The sequence below is a fragment of the Poecile atricapillus genome, chromosome 5 (genome assembly GCF_030490865.1).
Source record: "Poecile atricapillus isolate bPoeAtr1 chromosome 5, bPoeAtr1.hap1, whole genome shotgun sequence".
In the NCBI taxonomy this organism is placed as follows: Eukaryota; Metazoa; Chordata; class Aves; order Passeriformes; family Paridae; genus Poecile; species Poecile atricapillus.
The window spans coordinates 21,084,045-21,101,648 of NC_081253.1; the positions used below are offsets into that span (position 1 = coordinate 21,084,045).

At 36.5% G+C, this 17,604-nt stretch overlaps 1 protein-coding gene across 2 annotated transcripts in view; it reads right to left on the bottom strand.

Moving 5' to 3' along the window:
* The window catches only part of SP3 (Sp3 transcription factor), a 33,610-nt gene that overhangs the window by 8,572 nt on the left and 7,434 nt on the right, over nt 1–17,604 (bottom strand). Inside the window, exons 4-6 of one of the 2 annotated variants that reach the window (XM_058840574.1) lie at nt 13,740–13,830; nt 12,465–13,634; nt 1,273–1,465 (exon numbers count right to left, since the gene is read on the bottom strand). In XM_058840574.1, the coding sequence (XP_058696557.1) occupies nt 1,273–1,465; nt 12,465–13,634; nt 13,740–13,830 (1,454 nt within the window). Of the gene's footprint in view, nt 1–1,272; nt 1,466–12,464; nt 13,831–17,604 lie in introns of both variants that reach the window. The other variant, XM_058840573.1, reaches the window with a different exon arrangement.

The window sequence follows — 17,604 nt, forward strand, 5'->3', positions numbered from 1 at the left end:
CCCAAGATGTATTTTGGGCAGATTTTCACAGCAGAGCCAGAGTTCTTGGTGAACCCTTAGAAAGGTCTGTGCCATGTTGCAGTGAACTACACAAAAATTTAACAAGGGGAATCTGATGGATGAATATTTGCTGTATAACCTGCAGATATTATCCCTAGTTTTGCTGGTGATATAAATGTATCAGAGTCTTCTTGTCTTAAATACACTTAATACTTACCAGGCATGGCTGCCTGAGATATTACTTCGCTGTGTTTGCAAGGCAGGTATCTAGAATATGCAGCAAGAACTGACAAGAGACATAACTCAGCTAGTGCTATTAGATCTCTTAGTGCCACTGGACACTGACAAGTTCTTTAAAGACATTTTACTGATTTACACTATAGCTCCCAAATAAATAAAGATTTCCATTTATTCAAGAGTGAAGAAACTATTATCAAAATGGACAAATTTTAGTGTATTGGAAAGAAGCCCCTGCACAATTCTCTCAAGCACAAACACAACTGAATATTTGCACTTGTAAAAGGCAGCTTATTACCTTTCCCTTTCCATAGCCATAATCAAGACATTTAAAATTAAGTGTTTGGAAGTATAATAAAATCTTCAGAATAAAAAAAATAGTAATGTTTTAATGAAATACACAATAATAAAGCATAGGTTCCAATGCAACACTGAAATGTAATGAACTGGAACTTAGTACCTCTTTCTTAATCAAATCTCACTAACTTTGACTGAAAACAGTTTGAAATTTGTTATTTAGAGTTATTACACAAACCTCGTTATATTACACAAACCTTGCTTTTCCTAGGAAACCAGTGAATAAGAAAACCAGGAAAACTGTATTTTTGTAACACTCTAAAGCAACTGAACTGTGGGAAAAAATGCTCAGTCACTGAGGAAATGCAGGAACACAGGATTTAACCAAGTTCTTGACATATGAGAGGAAGCCAATCACAAATGTGGATATTCCAAAATATTTCATTTTCATATTTTTAGGGCAATGTTCTATCCCCCTCACTTGTACTAGGTGATATCTAACTCCACATTTTTTCAACTAATCTCAAAGGAGTAAGTCAGAAAGGATGGAATAATCTGCTTTTTCATCTGCAAACCCCAAAATGAAAGTGGTAGTCCTTTATTGCATAAACTCCTTTGCATAAGCCTCTAGTTTCCTCTCACTGCAGACAACTGCTGTTGACAAAAGCTCATTTATTTTCTTGCCCATTATTAATTTTTCATCATTATATGTGTGATATGACACTGAACTTTACATACCTTCCACCACCTTCTTTGCAGTTGGGACATGTACACGCTACTCGTCGCAGTCTTTTTCCTTCCTGATGTGGTTGGTCCCCTTCCTCATCTACGACCTGTACTCTCAAATGTGTTAGATCATTAGTATTCAGTGTAGAATCACCACTGAGCTGCCACTCTTCTGGATCAGGATCCTCTTCTTTAATCCTAATATCTGAGAAAAAGAGCAAACACAGATTCATAAGTAGCCCATTAAACAGATAGAAAGGAAACAATAACAATCAAATCTTTTTATTCTTGAGAGCACTATGTCAGTCAAAAGTCAACATTCTTAAGTGCATTCTGACATTGCTTCTGTGCCCTTGCAACCTGTATTTAAAAAGTTTATCTTACTATACATTTTCAAGTTGAAGATAAGCTATAACAAAATATAGTTTAAGTTTGAACTCCTCTCGGTGAGGAATGCTCTCACCAGGAGAATACTGCTTGCTTGAAACTTGGGAAAAACTGAGCAACAAGGTTGGACAGAGGTTGAAGAAAATGTAAACACATGTTTCAAATGATCCTGAGTAGCCATTTCTGTTTCCACAGCATTTCTGAATTAGTGTCACCACAATCTGCCTTTCTTTTGCACACACATAACCACATGCAGGACTGTCCTGTACCCTACATCACTGATGCAACTACAGTTAAAGTAATTCTCTAGGAAATCACTGTATTGGGAAGAGAATTCCAGGTCAAAACCAGGGAAGTCTAGAATGTTTATCTGGTTTGGCTGCAAAAGTCAGTGTTAGAAATTAATTTTGCATGAATGTGACAGGCTCTGAGCTGTGGGAATCCAGGAGCAAGCATCTGCTGATTTTTTACACGCGTGGTACTACCGTGATAAGCTTGCCCAAAGTCACCTGCACACTGAGCTTCACTGTTACTATCACAAGTCCACAATTTCAGACAGCACCATAATAAATATCTTTCAGGTAAGGATGTAGAAAACCTGTGACAACTTTGGGTCTTCTGCATGAGCCACCAAACTACCTTTCCTTTCCTAATTTCCTAAATTAAGCTATTTTCTGAGACTCAGCTAAAAAATAACTTTATTATCTGTATGCCATACATAAAATTAATTCTATATAAGCAAACATTAAACCACTATTTACAGAATTACCTTTCAAATAACTACAAGTATACTAATACATTCACTTAGGGCAACTCTAGAAAAAAGCAAAAACCCGATTCATCTTGCACAAAAGGGCACATAATAGGAATTTAAATACAGCAATGCAGCAAGACTGCCAGCACAGACCAGTCCAAGTCTCCAACCAGTTTTTTAGGATTGCATGTTACACACTATATTCAAAATTCTTTTACCAATCAAATGTAGCACAAAATGTACACTGTATAAATTCTAGTTTTATTTAAAATAAGAATTAAAGTACTGTAAATAAAATAACACACTGTTTTAAGAAGGTAATTTCAGTATGATCTCACTAACATTAGACAGTTGCACATAGTGTGCCTGCAAAGTCAGTAGGTGAATCCAGTTAAGACTGCATACACGTATTTCAAAAGAGATATGCAAAGATGAATGGAACAAATTAGGGTATGGATCTGTGCTGCCAAGATCCAACTCCACTACTGAGGTCAAACATTCTGTATGATTTCTCCTATTACACTGACCTCCTAAAGTCACACTCTAATAACAGAGATACACTTAAGAGTAGAAGCATGTCCAAAAAGTCCATTACTGCATGTCAGTATCCATGACATTCTATGCAATGTCTGTTCCACTTCACAAACTTTTGTCATAAGTTCCTTCCATTTTTTCATTAGTATCTCTCTATTCCCAGTTTCTTCCAATCACCACCATTACCCATTACTGCAGCAGCACAGAGACTTAAAATAGTTTGATAATGATAGACACATAATTGGGAAACTTATTTGGACAAAAAAAAAAAAAATAAAAAAGCAGGACACACAAAACATTCCTAACAGTTGAGGATACTGGAGAAGACAACAATTTGCATAGATATACAATAGCTTATAGCATAATTCTAAAAAATGCAGAAGCGAAATGAAGATAAAGTAGTACTGTATTTTTAATTTTGTGCTGTGCTTTCTGGTTATCTTGGTAAGGCAGAAAGCGTAGCTATTGCTTTAGTTATTCGTCAGAAAGGCTATCTTCTACTCCTGGCACACAGAAAAGTACAACAGAAACTGGCAATTTACAGACTGGACTTTTTAATACTTACCTATGTAAATTATGCTTTAAACAAAACACAATTAAAAGAAGTATCAATAGATAAAGTGTTTATATAGCTTTCTCCAGGATGTAGTATAGCAGAGAGTGGACTGCATAAAAACCCACAGTGAATGTGATTGCCTTAAATGAGGTCCTCAGAACCAATGAGTCTGTTGCTCTCCAGGCAGGTTTTACAATATTGCAAGAGATAAGGTTAAAATTCCACCACTACTCTTTGAAGGAGAAGGAGTGCCACTCATGAGGATGCTGAAAGGGCAAACCATGGAGAACAGCTACAGAATAAGTGCTGTCCAAAGCAATGGAATTTGAGATTATGAAATTCATGTAGATACCAGATACTACGTTTCTCCCTGGTGTTCTTCTAGATGTGCTCCATTCTAATTCAGCCTCAAATGAGAGAATTGACATCAACTCTGCAAAAAAATAGGCCTAAAATAATTTATATAACCCCTAAAGTCATGACAAACACTAAACTGATGCAAACACTAGCAAACTTAAGGCAACTTCTGTGTTCTACCAATGGCAACTTCTCTGTTCTGTCACAGGCTAAATAAAGGTTACATTTTCTTCACTACTCTGTTATTTCCATGCTTTCAAATTTCTATATGCCCTTACTTTTTAAGACTTCGTTCTAGGTAAGCATGAAGGGGAACTTTTGACAAAGATATTGTTTCAAATTGCCAACAGATTCTGAAAAAACATATATTGTGTTCAAGTTCTGCTTCCTGTCTGGTATGCTAGATTTGGTTTAGGTTTGGCTATTCCAAGGTGGAAATTGGGATCTTGGTAAACAATTTTGTTCCAAAGGTAGTATTTCATAGTCATAGAAAGCCCAGAGCTGGCTACAATATGGAACAAAATTGAGTGCATTTGGCAAATAAAAACAGTAAGTAAGAGATTTGTTTAAAGTGTCTCAGAGAAAATAAGTAAATTGACAGGATGAAACAATGCAGATGGAAATACAGTTTATTCTTGAGTACATGTGAACTATAATAATATAATCTAGTGTGGAAACACTGTTGCCTACTGATATACCCAGGTCATTTACCTACTTCTCCAGGTATCGGATGAATGCATCAATTAAGCTTCACTTAATGTCTTGGTGTGTTTCAACCAGGACTTAGGAATATGTTATTTTTCTTGATCTATGAAAAAAAATTATTAGTTTGCCCAAGAGCCACAGAAACAGGGGTAAACTGAGAAGGGAAGAGGATGCAGATATTTTTAATGTATCTGCCTTTGCAGAATGTCACAAAGGCATACTAGTACAGTTTTACATTATAACAGTCTGCAAACTGCAAGCTTCTAGTTCTTCGTTTTCCTAGATGCTGAAAGCCACCCTGCCCTTTTACTCAGCCAAGCTTTACAAGGTCTTGAACTGAGAAGCAGAAATATGGTCTTTGAACTGAAAACAGATTTGCACCAGCATTGCACATACCTTCCCACCTATTTCCTCACAGAAACACAATTTGATTGCCATTTCAATTGTTTCTTATAGTTTATTTTTCCAAATAGAGGCTTCCCTCTCTACCTTTACCATGAAAAGAGATGATAATTTCCACTTCCTTTCCATCTTCTGTTGTTTTCTGTTTTCTCTACAGTTCAACCCACATTCCCTTGGAATCTTGACTCATCTTGCTTTAATCTCAAGATGAGAGGAAGCTTTTAATAAAGACATTTAAATTTCTTAAGGCACTGTTCTTGTTTTTTCCCATCTAAACTGAACTATCTAAATGAAACTCCTACTAGTTGACCAGCTGTTCAAGTCTTTCAGACAGGAAACTCAACAGAATTAATGATTTGTACTCTGATTTGCCCCCCAAATCTTAAGTGTGAATTTAGACATTTTTATTACACAATAAATTACAAGGCAACATAAGGCACACCACAAAGCGTCATCTTGAAATACCAGTGAACCTGAAATCAGAAGAAAGACTGTCATCTAGATTCAATAACTCTAAATCAGATTTTAAGTTTCTGAGGAAAATGCAGTATTCAAGCAGTACCAGCAAAATTATTAAAAATACAGCAACAGATTTATTTCCTTGCAAAAAATGCCACATAGTGAATCTCCAAGTGATCCTACACATTATTCTAAAGCAAACATTTAAGTATTTAAATCATGAAAGCACTTTAGCCAGTACTACCACAAGGAACACACTATGCATTCAAGGAACAGTTACTTGCCCTACAGTAACTGTATTCCCTTGAGATGTGCTGTCTACAGATTCAACATTCTGGATTTTTATAGACAGTAATGACTGCTGTAGCATATGCTTACTTTTTCTGTTCTCAGAGTTGAGAATCTAAGAGGGTCTAACTAAATAAGGGGAAGAAGAGTCGATCATGCTAAACACTGAAGAATCCACAAACTCCAGAAATATGTAAGGAAAGCAAGAGGACACAGAGAATTCTCTGACCAGCAGGGCTAAATATTTCTACATAGAAAAATATCAGACTGCTACTAGGGTCAGACAACAGAATTGTCAGCAGTAATTCAGAAGACAGAACTGTTAAGTAAGTGTTTCCATCTGTATTTAGGTAAAAGCCAAATAATTGTCCCTACTACTAGACAACAATGAAAAGCTTCCCCCTGACAGTAAGTCAGGAAGATGTAAAAACAACTACCCAAGCAAACACTTAATAAATCAACAGATTAGAATAATTTAAAATGTTTAAGAGAAGGCTGAAGATCTCTCTGCAGTTTTAATACTACAAGCCTTTGGCCATGTGAATGCTCCAGTGGGTTATAAAAAAGCTAATACTATGATAATACTGAAAAAGAGTAAACAAAGACTCAAAGAAGTAGGGACAGAATTAGTGCACTCAAAATGCGATTATGTTAACAATTAGATTAAAAACTATTTTTTAAATTTAAATCAATGATGACACTGTTGTTGATATAATATACTTGAGAGTTCTGCACAGCAAGTGTCTTACTAGGATACAGGAAAACACTTTGATTAAATGAAGTACAAAACATACTTGGAAAATATGAATTAAATACTGGCATGAATTTTAGATGCAGGTTGAGAATTATCATTTCTCTATGATAAATTATGATGATGCCCTTGACAATGTGTATTTTTATCTCCTTTAGCTCTTGAAATTACTGCCTTTTGAAAAAATATGAGTCTTCTACAAGCAGTAAAAGACAACCCACCTACAACCCAGCCTGATCTTCAAGAGGGCAATCACAACTAGTGTCCTGGTGAGTGCTCCTGGCTTTATAAAAAGATTGCCGTTGCCCTTGGTAGAAACTTCAGATACTTTCTATGACCCAGATGTACTGACAAGTTTGGTTCTGATCTCTGAGACCTCCTGCCAGGAGGTCCAAAAGCCAAGAAAACTGAACAGAACCTGAAACAATGGCCCTAATATGCTAAGAGTTTCCAGCCTCCTCCTTAAGCTGTAGCAGTACTGGACATAAAATCCCTTCCCTCCTTCACTCCATGGACCCTTGCCATACACCCCCACAGGTGTATGAGAGTTTTCATTTTGTCTCAGGAATATCTTATAAAAAGGGTATTTGAAAAATGCAAAAGGAATGTGTACCTGAAACTGGGTAATATATACTTTTGTGAACATCCTGAGGATACGTGAGACTAAGGTAACTCAAGCTAACTTCCTTAACTCTGAGAATCTATATTGCATCCACAGACACCCAGCATACACAACATGTATTTACTTAGGAGTAACATAGATGCAACAAACTTTCACCTCACCACCACCAGCCGTAAGAAAATTCACTAATGAGCTCTTTTGGAACAAAGAGCAGAAACGCCCAGAAAGTACTAATGCAGAGGAAGGATGCAACAACTCAGTATTTTTAAGCATGTGAATCTATTCCACAACAATAGATACTGCACTAAAATTTAACCAGACTAACTGAAGTTCCGCAAACTTTAAGTGGGATAATTTACTATGTGCTGTTATAAGCATGACTGTGAAATGCATACGAGCATGATCATCTAATTCATCCTCAATTTATTAATTTCCTTTGAAAATGATGCTAAAATAAGGAATGTAATTTCAGCATGCTGACAGCAAACTATTTACACAAGATTGGTACATAAATAGCTCTAATTCCTGCACTAACTTAAATTCATCAGTTTCCAATTTAATTTTCATATTAAAAAAGCAGTGGGGAGAATTGTTTTTAACTGTTTTGATTTTATAACATGCAAACTAAATGCCTCAAATGAAAACTGGATAGCCGTAGACAGATGTTGTCAGATGAAAATATTTACTTAACATCATTTCTTCCGTTTACTTTACGCATAAGACTTTTTTATTTTTTAAATCAGATTCTGTTTCATAATGATACCATGGCCTTGTCTCAAAGTCATTATAAAGAATGCCTTTAAAGGAAAAACTGCATAATTAAAATTAATAAGGTTAAAAAATGAAACTTGAAGAGAAACAATTAAGTTGTGCAACACTGAAAACCAGCCAAAAGTTTTTAAAAAGTTCTAGATGCCAGAAGACAGCTATGCTTTAAGTAGCATTCTGCACTACTTCATCAGAAGCACTGAAACAACCATCCCAGCAAGTAAAACTGTGAATACTTAATTTTAAATTTTTCTTTGTTTCAGCATTTAGACTGTTTTAGGAAACATATTAGACCAAAGCCTCACAAGATACCAGCAGATACAAGAGAAATTGTCACTTTGGCAACTATTTACCTTGAAAATTGTCAGCCAATGTTTTGGTCAAATTTAGAGTAGCTAAATTACTCTGGCATGACAAAGACGTCAGATTCTGGCAGGATTGGAATGAAGTTGCCATCACAAACAGCCAACCACTCATACTCACTATCAACTGGTTGTAAGTTAGCAACAGGCCTGACTCTAAGGTCAATGGCAGCAGGCAGATGAGTCCTTAAGTAGCTGTGTACACTCCCGCAGAAGAGGAGCTGGGAAGAAAGATGTAGAAATGAAGACCTCGGTTTTGGAGTGACTCTTCCATCAGCTCTTGAAAGGAATCCCTTTTACTTGATTCCAGCTGTAGACCAACCTGGAAAACTGTTTTTTGGGTAGGATTTTTTTTTTTTTTTTCCTATTTAAATAAATAAATAAATATTCCAGCTGAGTGTGTCTGAGTTGATAAGCAGCAAAATCCATTCTCAAGCCAATGCTACTTTCTTTCTGGTCATTTGCTAGTGTCTTCAGGTGCTACTGCAATGGTCAAAAGAAGTATATAAAAAAAAATTATCCAGCATCCTATAACAAGTTGTGCAACCTATATAAGACCTGGTAAAATTGCCATTTTTTTCCAAAAATAACCAATCCCAAACTGATTCAGCACATTAATAAATTAGCTGAGACACTATTACAATTAGAATTTGATTAACTTCATTAAGTTTCCTTCAGCTGGACAATGGCTTGGGGACAGGAGGAAAATCCAGCAACTTAAAAAATTCTTCCAAGCTGATAAAACTTACAGGATCAGAAACATGAAGGCCAAGTTCATACATTTCAGTTCCTGACAGTTTTCCAAAATAAACACTACATTGAAGAAGAAATCTATATAAACAGCTAATAAAAAACTCCACCTTTCTTGACCAGGCAAGACACTAAAGGGTAATGTGAACTGTGCATGTAATGGCTCTTTTTGTTATACACAACGCAGTATTTTATTACAAACTGCCAACAAAAGAAGTAGACTACTAGAGAGCCTTCTCAGGTTTAATTTCCTTTCAAGACCAGAAGACTGAAGCCAAAACACAGGTGAGAAAGGTATCTCTCTGCCAGTGCTTAATATATAGATACTATTTGATACAGCTTTTTGCTAGAAAAGTAGTGTTGAGGAGTTTCAGCTGTGACAAACCAATACCCTTCCCTTGGTCACCACAACACTAAGCACAATGAGGAATATGAGCTCTAATAAACATTCTAAGACAAAACGAGCTTGGCCAAGACTTTTCAGAACAAATTCACTGCAATGTAGGTCTATGCACATGTATGCCTGGTAGAATGGACATTTTGGTAGAAGCATAATTACTGGACATCTTTCAAAGAAAACTGTACATTTACTGGACAAAGCAATTAGTTTTGTATTAGGGTTTCAATGGCTTTCCATTATATAAACAAAATGTAGGACCCAAGTAAATACATTTTTTCCTCTCACACACTCACAAGCACAGTAAAGATGTCCTCTGCTGCCTACCTGGGGAGTGAGCCTTGGGAGAACATCTCTCATACAATGGGCTGTAACAGTGAAAATCCAAAACATAACTGTTTTCGCAGCTACACTGCTAACAGAACAAAGTACGCTATTTGAACTTCAGATAATTACCAGCCATCTCTGACAAAAAACTAGGAATATATTCTTTCTATTTTTGCCTCAGGTAGACAAATTTTCTTAAATGAAAACAGAAAATACAGCCTGATTCAATATGAAAGGAGTGCATTATTCAGCTTGGGGGAGAAAATACAGGGAAACCCTTCTTATATCTTGCTTCAAAGTTTGTTGGTAGATGGCAAAAAAAGGAATCAAGTGGCTTCACACCATTTAACTTCTCTCATTCTGCTGTCTCTTCCACTTACCTTCTTTCTGTTTAAAATTAAACTGTTTTTCCTTATTTGCAAAACAACAATATGCTTTTGACTGAAAAAAAAACCCCTATGATTTCATAATCTTTTAATTGAGTATTTATTCTCTCACCTGAAGAAAGGTTGTGAGGGGTTATAAATAAGGAGGGGAGGAACACCTCTGAAAAAGATTCTCTCAGGCAAAATAACAGATGCATATGGAAAAGACACTGGAAGTCAATCAAAATAATTCAGTCTGATTCTGTCAGAAGTAGTGTCACACTAATCATTACTGTGGAAAAGTGAGTTTCTCCTAACATAAATGAAGGACCAATTACATTCTCCCCAAATTTAGGGAACGGCAGCTTTAATACCTTCCAGTCCATTTATTATTCCTAGACAAGTAGGAAAAATGTCACTATAAATCTCCATCTTATCTTTAATACAGCTAGGTGTTTATAGCTATGCACTTCAGGCAATAGTTTCTACTATTCATCTAGTACTTCTGCCTACTAAATCACATTTCATATTTCCCATTTAGTCTCTTGCCTTCGCATGTGAAATTCCTTATAGGAGAATACTGTTAAAGAATTCTTGATGGAACTCCCTTGCATTTTATTATAAACCACCACTGAAACATTCTTGAGAACAATCAATAGACAAAATGATACATAGCACAGATCAGACTCAACTTCTTATGTGCCTAGCTTGTTTGGGGTTTTTTTGTTTTCTTTCTCCTTTTTCCTTTCTATCCTTCTCCTCGGGTTTCTGCTACATTACTCCACAATCAATACCATTAGCTACAACATCTTATACCAGATATAAATCCCAGAAATAATCCTCCTTTTATTAGCCAGAGAGCTAATAATAACAATTAGTAAAGGGCTCTTTAGATTCTGACATTTGAGCTTAGCTGTATTAACATGCAGAATATATGCTTTTTGTTACTGATGTCTATACTCTCATAGGTAACAATATGTGATGGAGACAAACCAAAACTTCCTGTTGTCACTGTAAACAGAAAATTTAAGAATCAAGATCAGACAGAAGAGCAAATGCTGTGAGCAGAGCACATTCCTTTGGTGCTGTTGACTACTAGCCAAGAGTAGGCCTATCTAGGTCTGAATAACATTACTTGATGGTAAATTCATAACACCAATTCCAAAACAAAATAAAAAAAAAAAAATCCCAGCATATTTTTTTCAATTTGAATTTTAGATTTCAAATGGGAAAGCAACCTTCTTGACATAGAATACAGCAGTATCAGTAACTATATAGGTATTATAATCAGTAGCCTTTTGAAACAAACTTCAGCAGGTCTTCTAGGCATGTTTCACTTAACATTGCATTCTTCTCACAATCTTAAATAGACATACAATAAAATCCATGCATGCTTTGTTTAAATATTTATTATTCAGTATCTTGATGAACCAGAGGGCTGGATCACATGGTAATAGTAAAACAGTGATTCCCAAGCTATTTTGTGCAAGAATTACCTCACAAATGATCTCTACTGCTCATTCTGCCCCTCATAACTAGCCTGGGCACAACCCAATAATGTGTTTAAATGGCTTCTGGTACAGCAAAATCTCCTAAACCACAATCATCTCTTAATCTTTTTGTTTAGGTAGTTATGCCCTGAAATTTGGAATGTACTATAACAAATTGACCAAAAAAAACCCAGGCATGTTTATTTTTTCTCACATTAAGAAACACCTGCTTTAAGAAAATATTTCTTCTCCACCAAAATAAAACACTGTGATATTTATAACTAATGATTGTACTTTAAAACATAATGCAACTGAAAATTCACGCATATTCTTCAGTACATACTCCATTTTGATATTTGCATGCTCGTTTCACTGCTGCTTACATTGAGTTTCCTACAGCATAGTCATACTGATAGTAAATCAGTAGGAAATTAATTTAACAAAAGAGCAGATAAATAACAGCACCTCACGGGGTCTGAAAACTTTAAGGGGAAAAAAGTTGTATAAACAGAAATATTGGGATTTTCCATAGAAACTTCATCTATTCAGGACTAGGAAGAATGGGTATTTCAATGATACTGATGCCTTAGAAGAGTGGCAGCTGATAGCTAGATTTCCCCCTTTTCAATTTAGTATACAGATCTTCTCCAGGTTAAGACCTTTAAGCACAAACACTGAAGTGCTGTTAACTAATATGACTACTTGGGAGTTACATGAGCTCATACTAAAAGGAGTGAGGTAGGACTATGTTCTACAATTACAGTTTCTAATGGAACAGCAGTTTGAAATAAAATCTATCATCACCATGTTTAACCCACTGTGTTTTGTAGGCTTCAATAGCAAGACAATGATGTTCTGATTATCACCATTTAAACCAACAACATGCAGTAATAAAAAAAAAATCTTTTGCAAAAAGAGTAAAATAAATACCTGCAGGACTGCCAGCATTTTCTCCTTGATGCAGCTGAATACCAGCAGAATCTATAGAGTTTACTGTTACTGTCTGCAGATTTGGCAATTGAGCAGTGCTTAGACTAACTGGAGTTGATGTCAATGCACCACCTGCTGCAACTTGACCGAGAGTGAGAGTCTGCACAGGGGTCAGAGTTATTTGTTGACCAGGTGCATTCTGAATTTGCAAGTTCTGCAAGTTCTGAACTCCTTGCACTTGAAATGTCTGCCAGGTTATCTGCCCAGAAGGGGTCACTGTTTGTGCCTGAATTAAGAAAGTTCCAGGATTCAGCTGCAGTTGAAGATTTTGAAGAGCCTGTTGAGATATACTTTGACTTGCTTGAACACCATGGATTGTCTGTTGCGCAATACCTTGTACAATCTGGGCTTGACTGGTTGGCTGCTGCGACTCTTGTAGCTGTATGTGTTGTACAATTGGCTGTGCTGTGGAGACCTGAATATTCTGAGCCTGTGTGTCATCAGAGACTGACGTCTGGATGTAATTTCCCCGAAGATCAGAACCATGAACTTGACCGCTAGTTGTGGTCAAGTCATTTGCATTTTGTTCCAATATACTTGAACTGTCTATGGTAACGGGCAATTGTGATGAAGATGACGTTGGCACAAATAAGTCATTATCAGTGGCAGTTTCTGTAATTTCAGGAGAAACTTGCTCACCAGTCCTTTCAGAAGTATCTGAACTATCCATGGCCTGTCCGGTATTTATCAAGTGCCCATCTGCATTAATGCCTGCTGTCATGGTTTGAGAACCACTGCCAAGTCCCAGAGAATCTAGATCAACACTATTAATGGGTACAAAAGTAATATTTCCTGGCAGTCCAAGAGGGACGTTAGCAACCACTTGTGCTTGGCCAGGGTAAGACGAACCACCAATTGCAACTCCCTGAACCTGGACTTGACCAGACTGACCAGATAAGATATTCTGAATATTAGCTGAAGACGTTCCAGAGGCAATGATGGTTTGATTCGAGCCAGGAATGATCTGAATTTGACCGGTTTCTTGATTTATACTGCTATTATCAGAAGAGGCTGCAAAGCCAAGTTGAACCTGCTGACCATCCGCTGTCTGGATCTGGGGTATTACTTGGTATTGTACGTTAGACACTGTACCATTCGACGAATCTGATCCTGGTGCAACAGAAAAGATTTGTTGATTTTGCAAACTCTGAATAGGAAGGACATACTGCCCACTTGAAGTTACTGTGGCAGCACCTGGAATCTGTACTATATTACCAGCTTCATCCTTTATAGTGGTAGGAGCTGCAGACAAGACCTCCCATCTGTTTGGAGCTCCAGCTAATTGCACAGAAGCCAAATCCCCTGTCTGAATAAAAAGAAAAAAGAAAACAAAAAATTAAAACAAATGTCGTACGGACTATGTGCTAGACCAGTCATGCAATTCAACTTGATACATTGATACATTACATATTGATACATTACTGGAAAACATGCAGTATAGCTCATACAACCATCAGCAATTGGATCAAAACTATGAAATACAGACTTTAGAAGCGATCTAGTGCGTAAGTCAGGGTAGCCAGCCTGTGGGTCATGAGCTGCACGCTGTTCGCGAACATGTCAAATGCAGCTCCTATGTCATGGCTATGTCAGGTGACCAGCAGCAGGGTTATTCTGGTGGCAGGGCTGTTGGGTAATCCAAACCCCTGGCTGTGGGAAGGAAGGAGCTGGCAGGGGCTGCTGGAGTTCTCATCACCAACTTACCCTAGGACTCAGAAACACTCTTTGCCCAGCTAGGCACCTACTGCAGAGAAGTGGAGCAATCGCCGTGAAGCCAGTGTTGCCTATATCTCCTGGAGCTCCACTGCCTTTCAACTCTGTTTTATATTTGTACATGCTGTGACTCCCAGCAGTACAGAGAATATTAAGAAGTGATGTAGTCACACAGTTGGAAGATAGGACAACCTCAGTTTGTTACACATAACACAAGGCTTTAGTATTTATAAGCTTGTAGGAATTAGTGTCACTAAGGAAGAAGACTTCTAGACTAATAACTTTTACACTGAAAAAATGTTTGGATTAGTCATATGCATCAGTTAGGAGGGAAAAAAAAATTATCTTCATTAAGTTGGTACAACAGAAAAGGCCAGTGTTTCAGAGCAGACCCCAGATGCTTAAAGAATCCATTATGTATTTGGTTTTTATTCAGTAAAGAAAAGGTAAATTGCACTTACCTTTCTTTACCAAAGCAAGCTTTTTCAGAATAGAGTATTAAGAATTAGATTTAACATCTTGCAATGCTTAGCACAGATTTGTATAGTAAACCAGCTTGGTGTTGTAATAACCGTTAATCTAAAAAATATGAAGTAAAGTTTCTCCTTACCTGTTCTATCATACTATAGTAAACTAATGGAATAACTTAGTATTAGCAACATGTAACTCACTTGTCTTACAACCAATTCAGCTCTGTGAAACAAAACTGTCTCTCTGGCAGAGTCCAGAGGACATAGGAAGAAAAGCCCTGGTTTGTCCTTCTGCACTCATCTTGTGATCACTCCTAGGACAGAAGTTACCAGAACATATCGCAACTTTTTTCTGTTGCTGCATTCTGACTCCCTTTAGAACAAAACCAGGACATGCAAAATACAGCACACATCTAATTCTTTCCTAACATAGCATTGACACCTAGCAGTCTGAAAGAATCCTGCAGTATGCACCTGAATGAATTTAGTCCACAGCGTTAGACGGGACTTTGCTAGCTTCACATTCATATCTTATTCCAGCCCATAATACTACAATGTTTAAATGTAAAGGAAAAATAACATATTTAAGTCTGAGTACTTATTAGAAGACGTTTTACTGTGCTTACCAAGCTTCATTTTCAATAAGGAATCACATATCATGGTTTTAAATTCTTCTCAATAACTGTAAAAATCATTATTGTGCAAAAAACCAAAAGAATGCTAGACTCCTTCAGCTCTCAAAGACACAGACCATTGACTCTTATTAAAAGTTGGACGCAGTGATCCCTGGGGATCCTTTCCAGCTCAAAATAATGTGTTTCGTAAGTGATACATAATTTTTCAGGTAGTATATTAGTAAATAGATTCAGCATCACCAGAACAAAACTAATTTCATGGCTTTAATGCTTCAAAGGAAAAGAAACAGAAAAAGGAGAATAATAATTGTCTTTTATTATTTTCTTTTCCTCCTATACTGATCAAACTTTCATTTAAAAAACATATTTAAATTTTTTAGTCTTTCAAATTCATAACTTATGATACTGGAATAAAAAAACATGTAATATTCCATATCTTACTTAGAAAAAGGCAAGTTCTATTTTCTTCTGCTACCACTTTAGCTTTATACACTTGTGTTTAATATTGTATACACATAGATACAAGTTGCTGAAATGCTGCTAAGAAAATTCATAACTACTCAATTCACAAGCATATAAATACCTATTAACTGAAGGCTTCATAAAATACCAAAAGACCTATAGAAGTCATAGTAAACATCAATCAGAAAATACCAAAAGCAAAAATATTATTGTTATGTTTAAAGTGTGTCATTATAAAATAAATGTATAATATAATGTGCTGATAGCTGTTAGAACAAAAGAGAAAGGAAAAGTAAACCATTGCAAGTCTGATATAATTTCTCACTGATTGAAAACTATGTACAAACAAATGTTGAAAGCTTCGGTTAAACTGGACTGATCTAATACGCAGTAACATGTCTACTCATATGTAATATTCTCCACAGAAATACTTCAAAGGGAACCTGTCTCCTTTGTGCTCCTTCATGATATGGAAATGACCTACTTTATTCCTCTCCCAAAACATATGTTGATTTCCATATTGGCATTTTCATGTTGGGCACACATCTCACATTTTCATGATCTAGTGAAATCTTCCTTCAAATCCTGCTCTGTAATGATTTTAGCACAATAGAGCCACTCTTTTAGTAGATGCACTTGTCAGTCCATGGAGAAGTTTAGGGCAGCCATCCATGATGATTTGAAGCTATGCTACACATAAAATGCCTGTTATTCATATTACTCTTACAGCTGGCTATATCAGACACCACCAGCTGAAATCATGTGGAGGGAGGAGCAAAAAGAGGATGAGGCTTTCAAGAAGCTCTCTGGCAGCTATCAAAATTACTAGCATTGAAGCATGAAAAAAAACCAACGTATGGTAAAGAGTATTGGAGGATGATCTTTAATCTCAAATGGTCATCATCAGCCTGTCATAACAAGATTGACTGTTATGCTATTTCACAAAGTCTGTTGAGACAAGATATTTCTTGGACTTCTTTTCCTACTAACTAAAGAGTAATAAACTTTCTTTACGTCCCTAGGCAATTAAGCACTTTTGTAGTAACTCAAAAGTTCTGCCTCTGATATATGAGCGGCAACATCTGCAGCCCAATAGCTTACTGAGCTTTATATTCAAAATACACTGGTTTGTTTGCTGTCTCAGCCATCCATGGAAATTATTTAGAGGGTAGAGACAAAGCAACAGTTTCCTTATCAACTGATACTCAGGCAGCAGTTATTTGGCAGCTGTTCCTTTAAGAGAAGGCTGGACTCTTTCAATCCAAAGACTGTTTCAAGAGGAAGGGACAAAGATCTGATGAAAGTTCAGCACTACTCAGCCAAGGAGGAAAGAACAGGAAGCAACAGGGAATTCACTGGAAGCAGCATCAGGAAACAAGAAAAAGAGACAGGAACAGAGCAAAGAGAGTAGCTGACACAAGGCATAGGATGAATTAAAATCAAATGATATGTCCACCTGAAGAAAGGTCAAGTACCAACAAAGAGTGAAAGCAACAACCACTGTTCAGCCTGTCTTTTGATTCTTTAACAGGCCTTGTATAATTTCCAGTGGGTAAAATAAAGATATGTCTCTGAGAGAAGTCTCATCACTGAAGAATCATGAGCCATGATAAATAAAAATCTAGTAATTGTCTTGTTCAATATATTTAGATAAAATTACAGCAACATTAAGTCAAATGTGGAAGGAGATAAGAGAAAAAAGATAAACTACCTTTCAGAAGTGATCTAAACCATACTGAATGATAGGACTTTAAAAAAAATAAAATATGCTTGACCAAAGTAAAATGGAGAGGAGGAAAG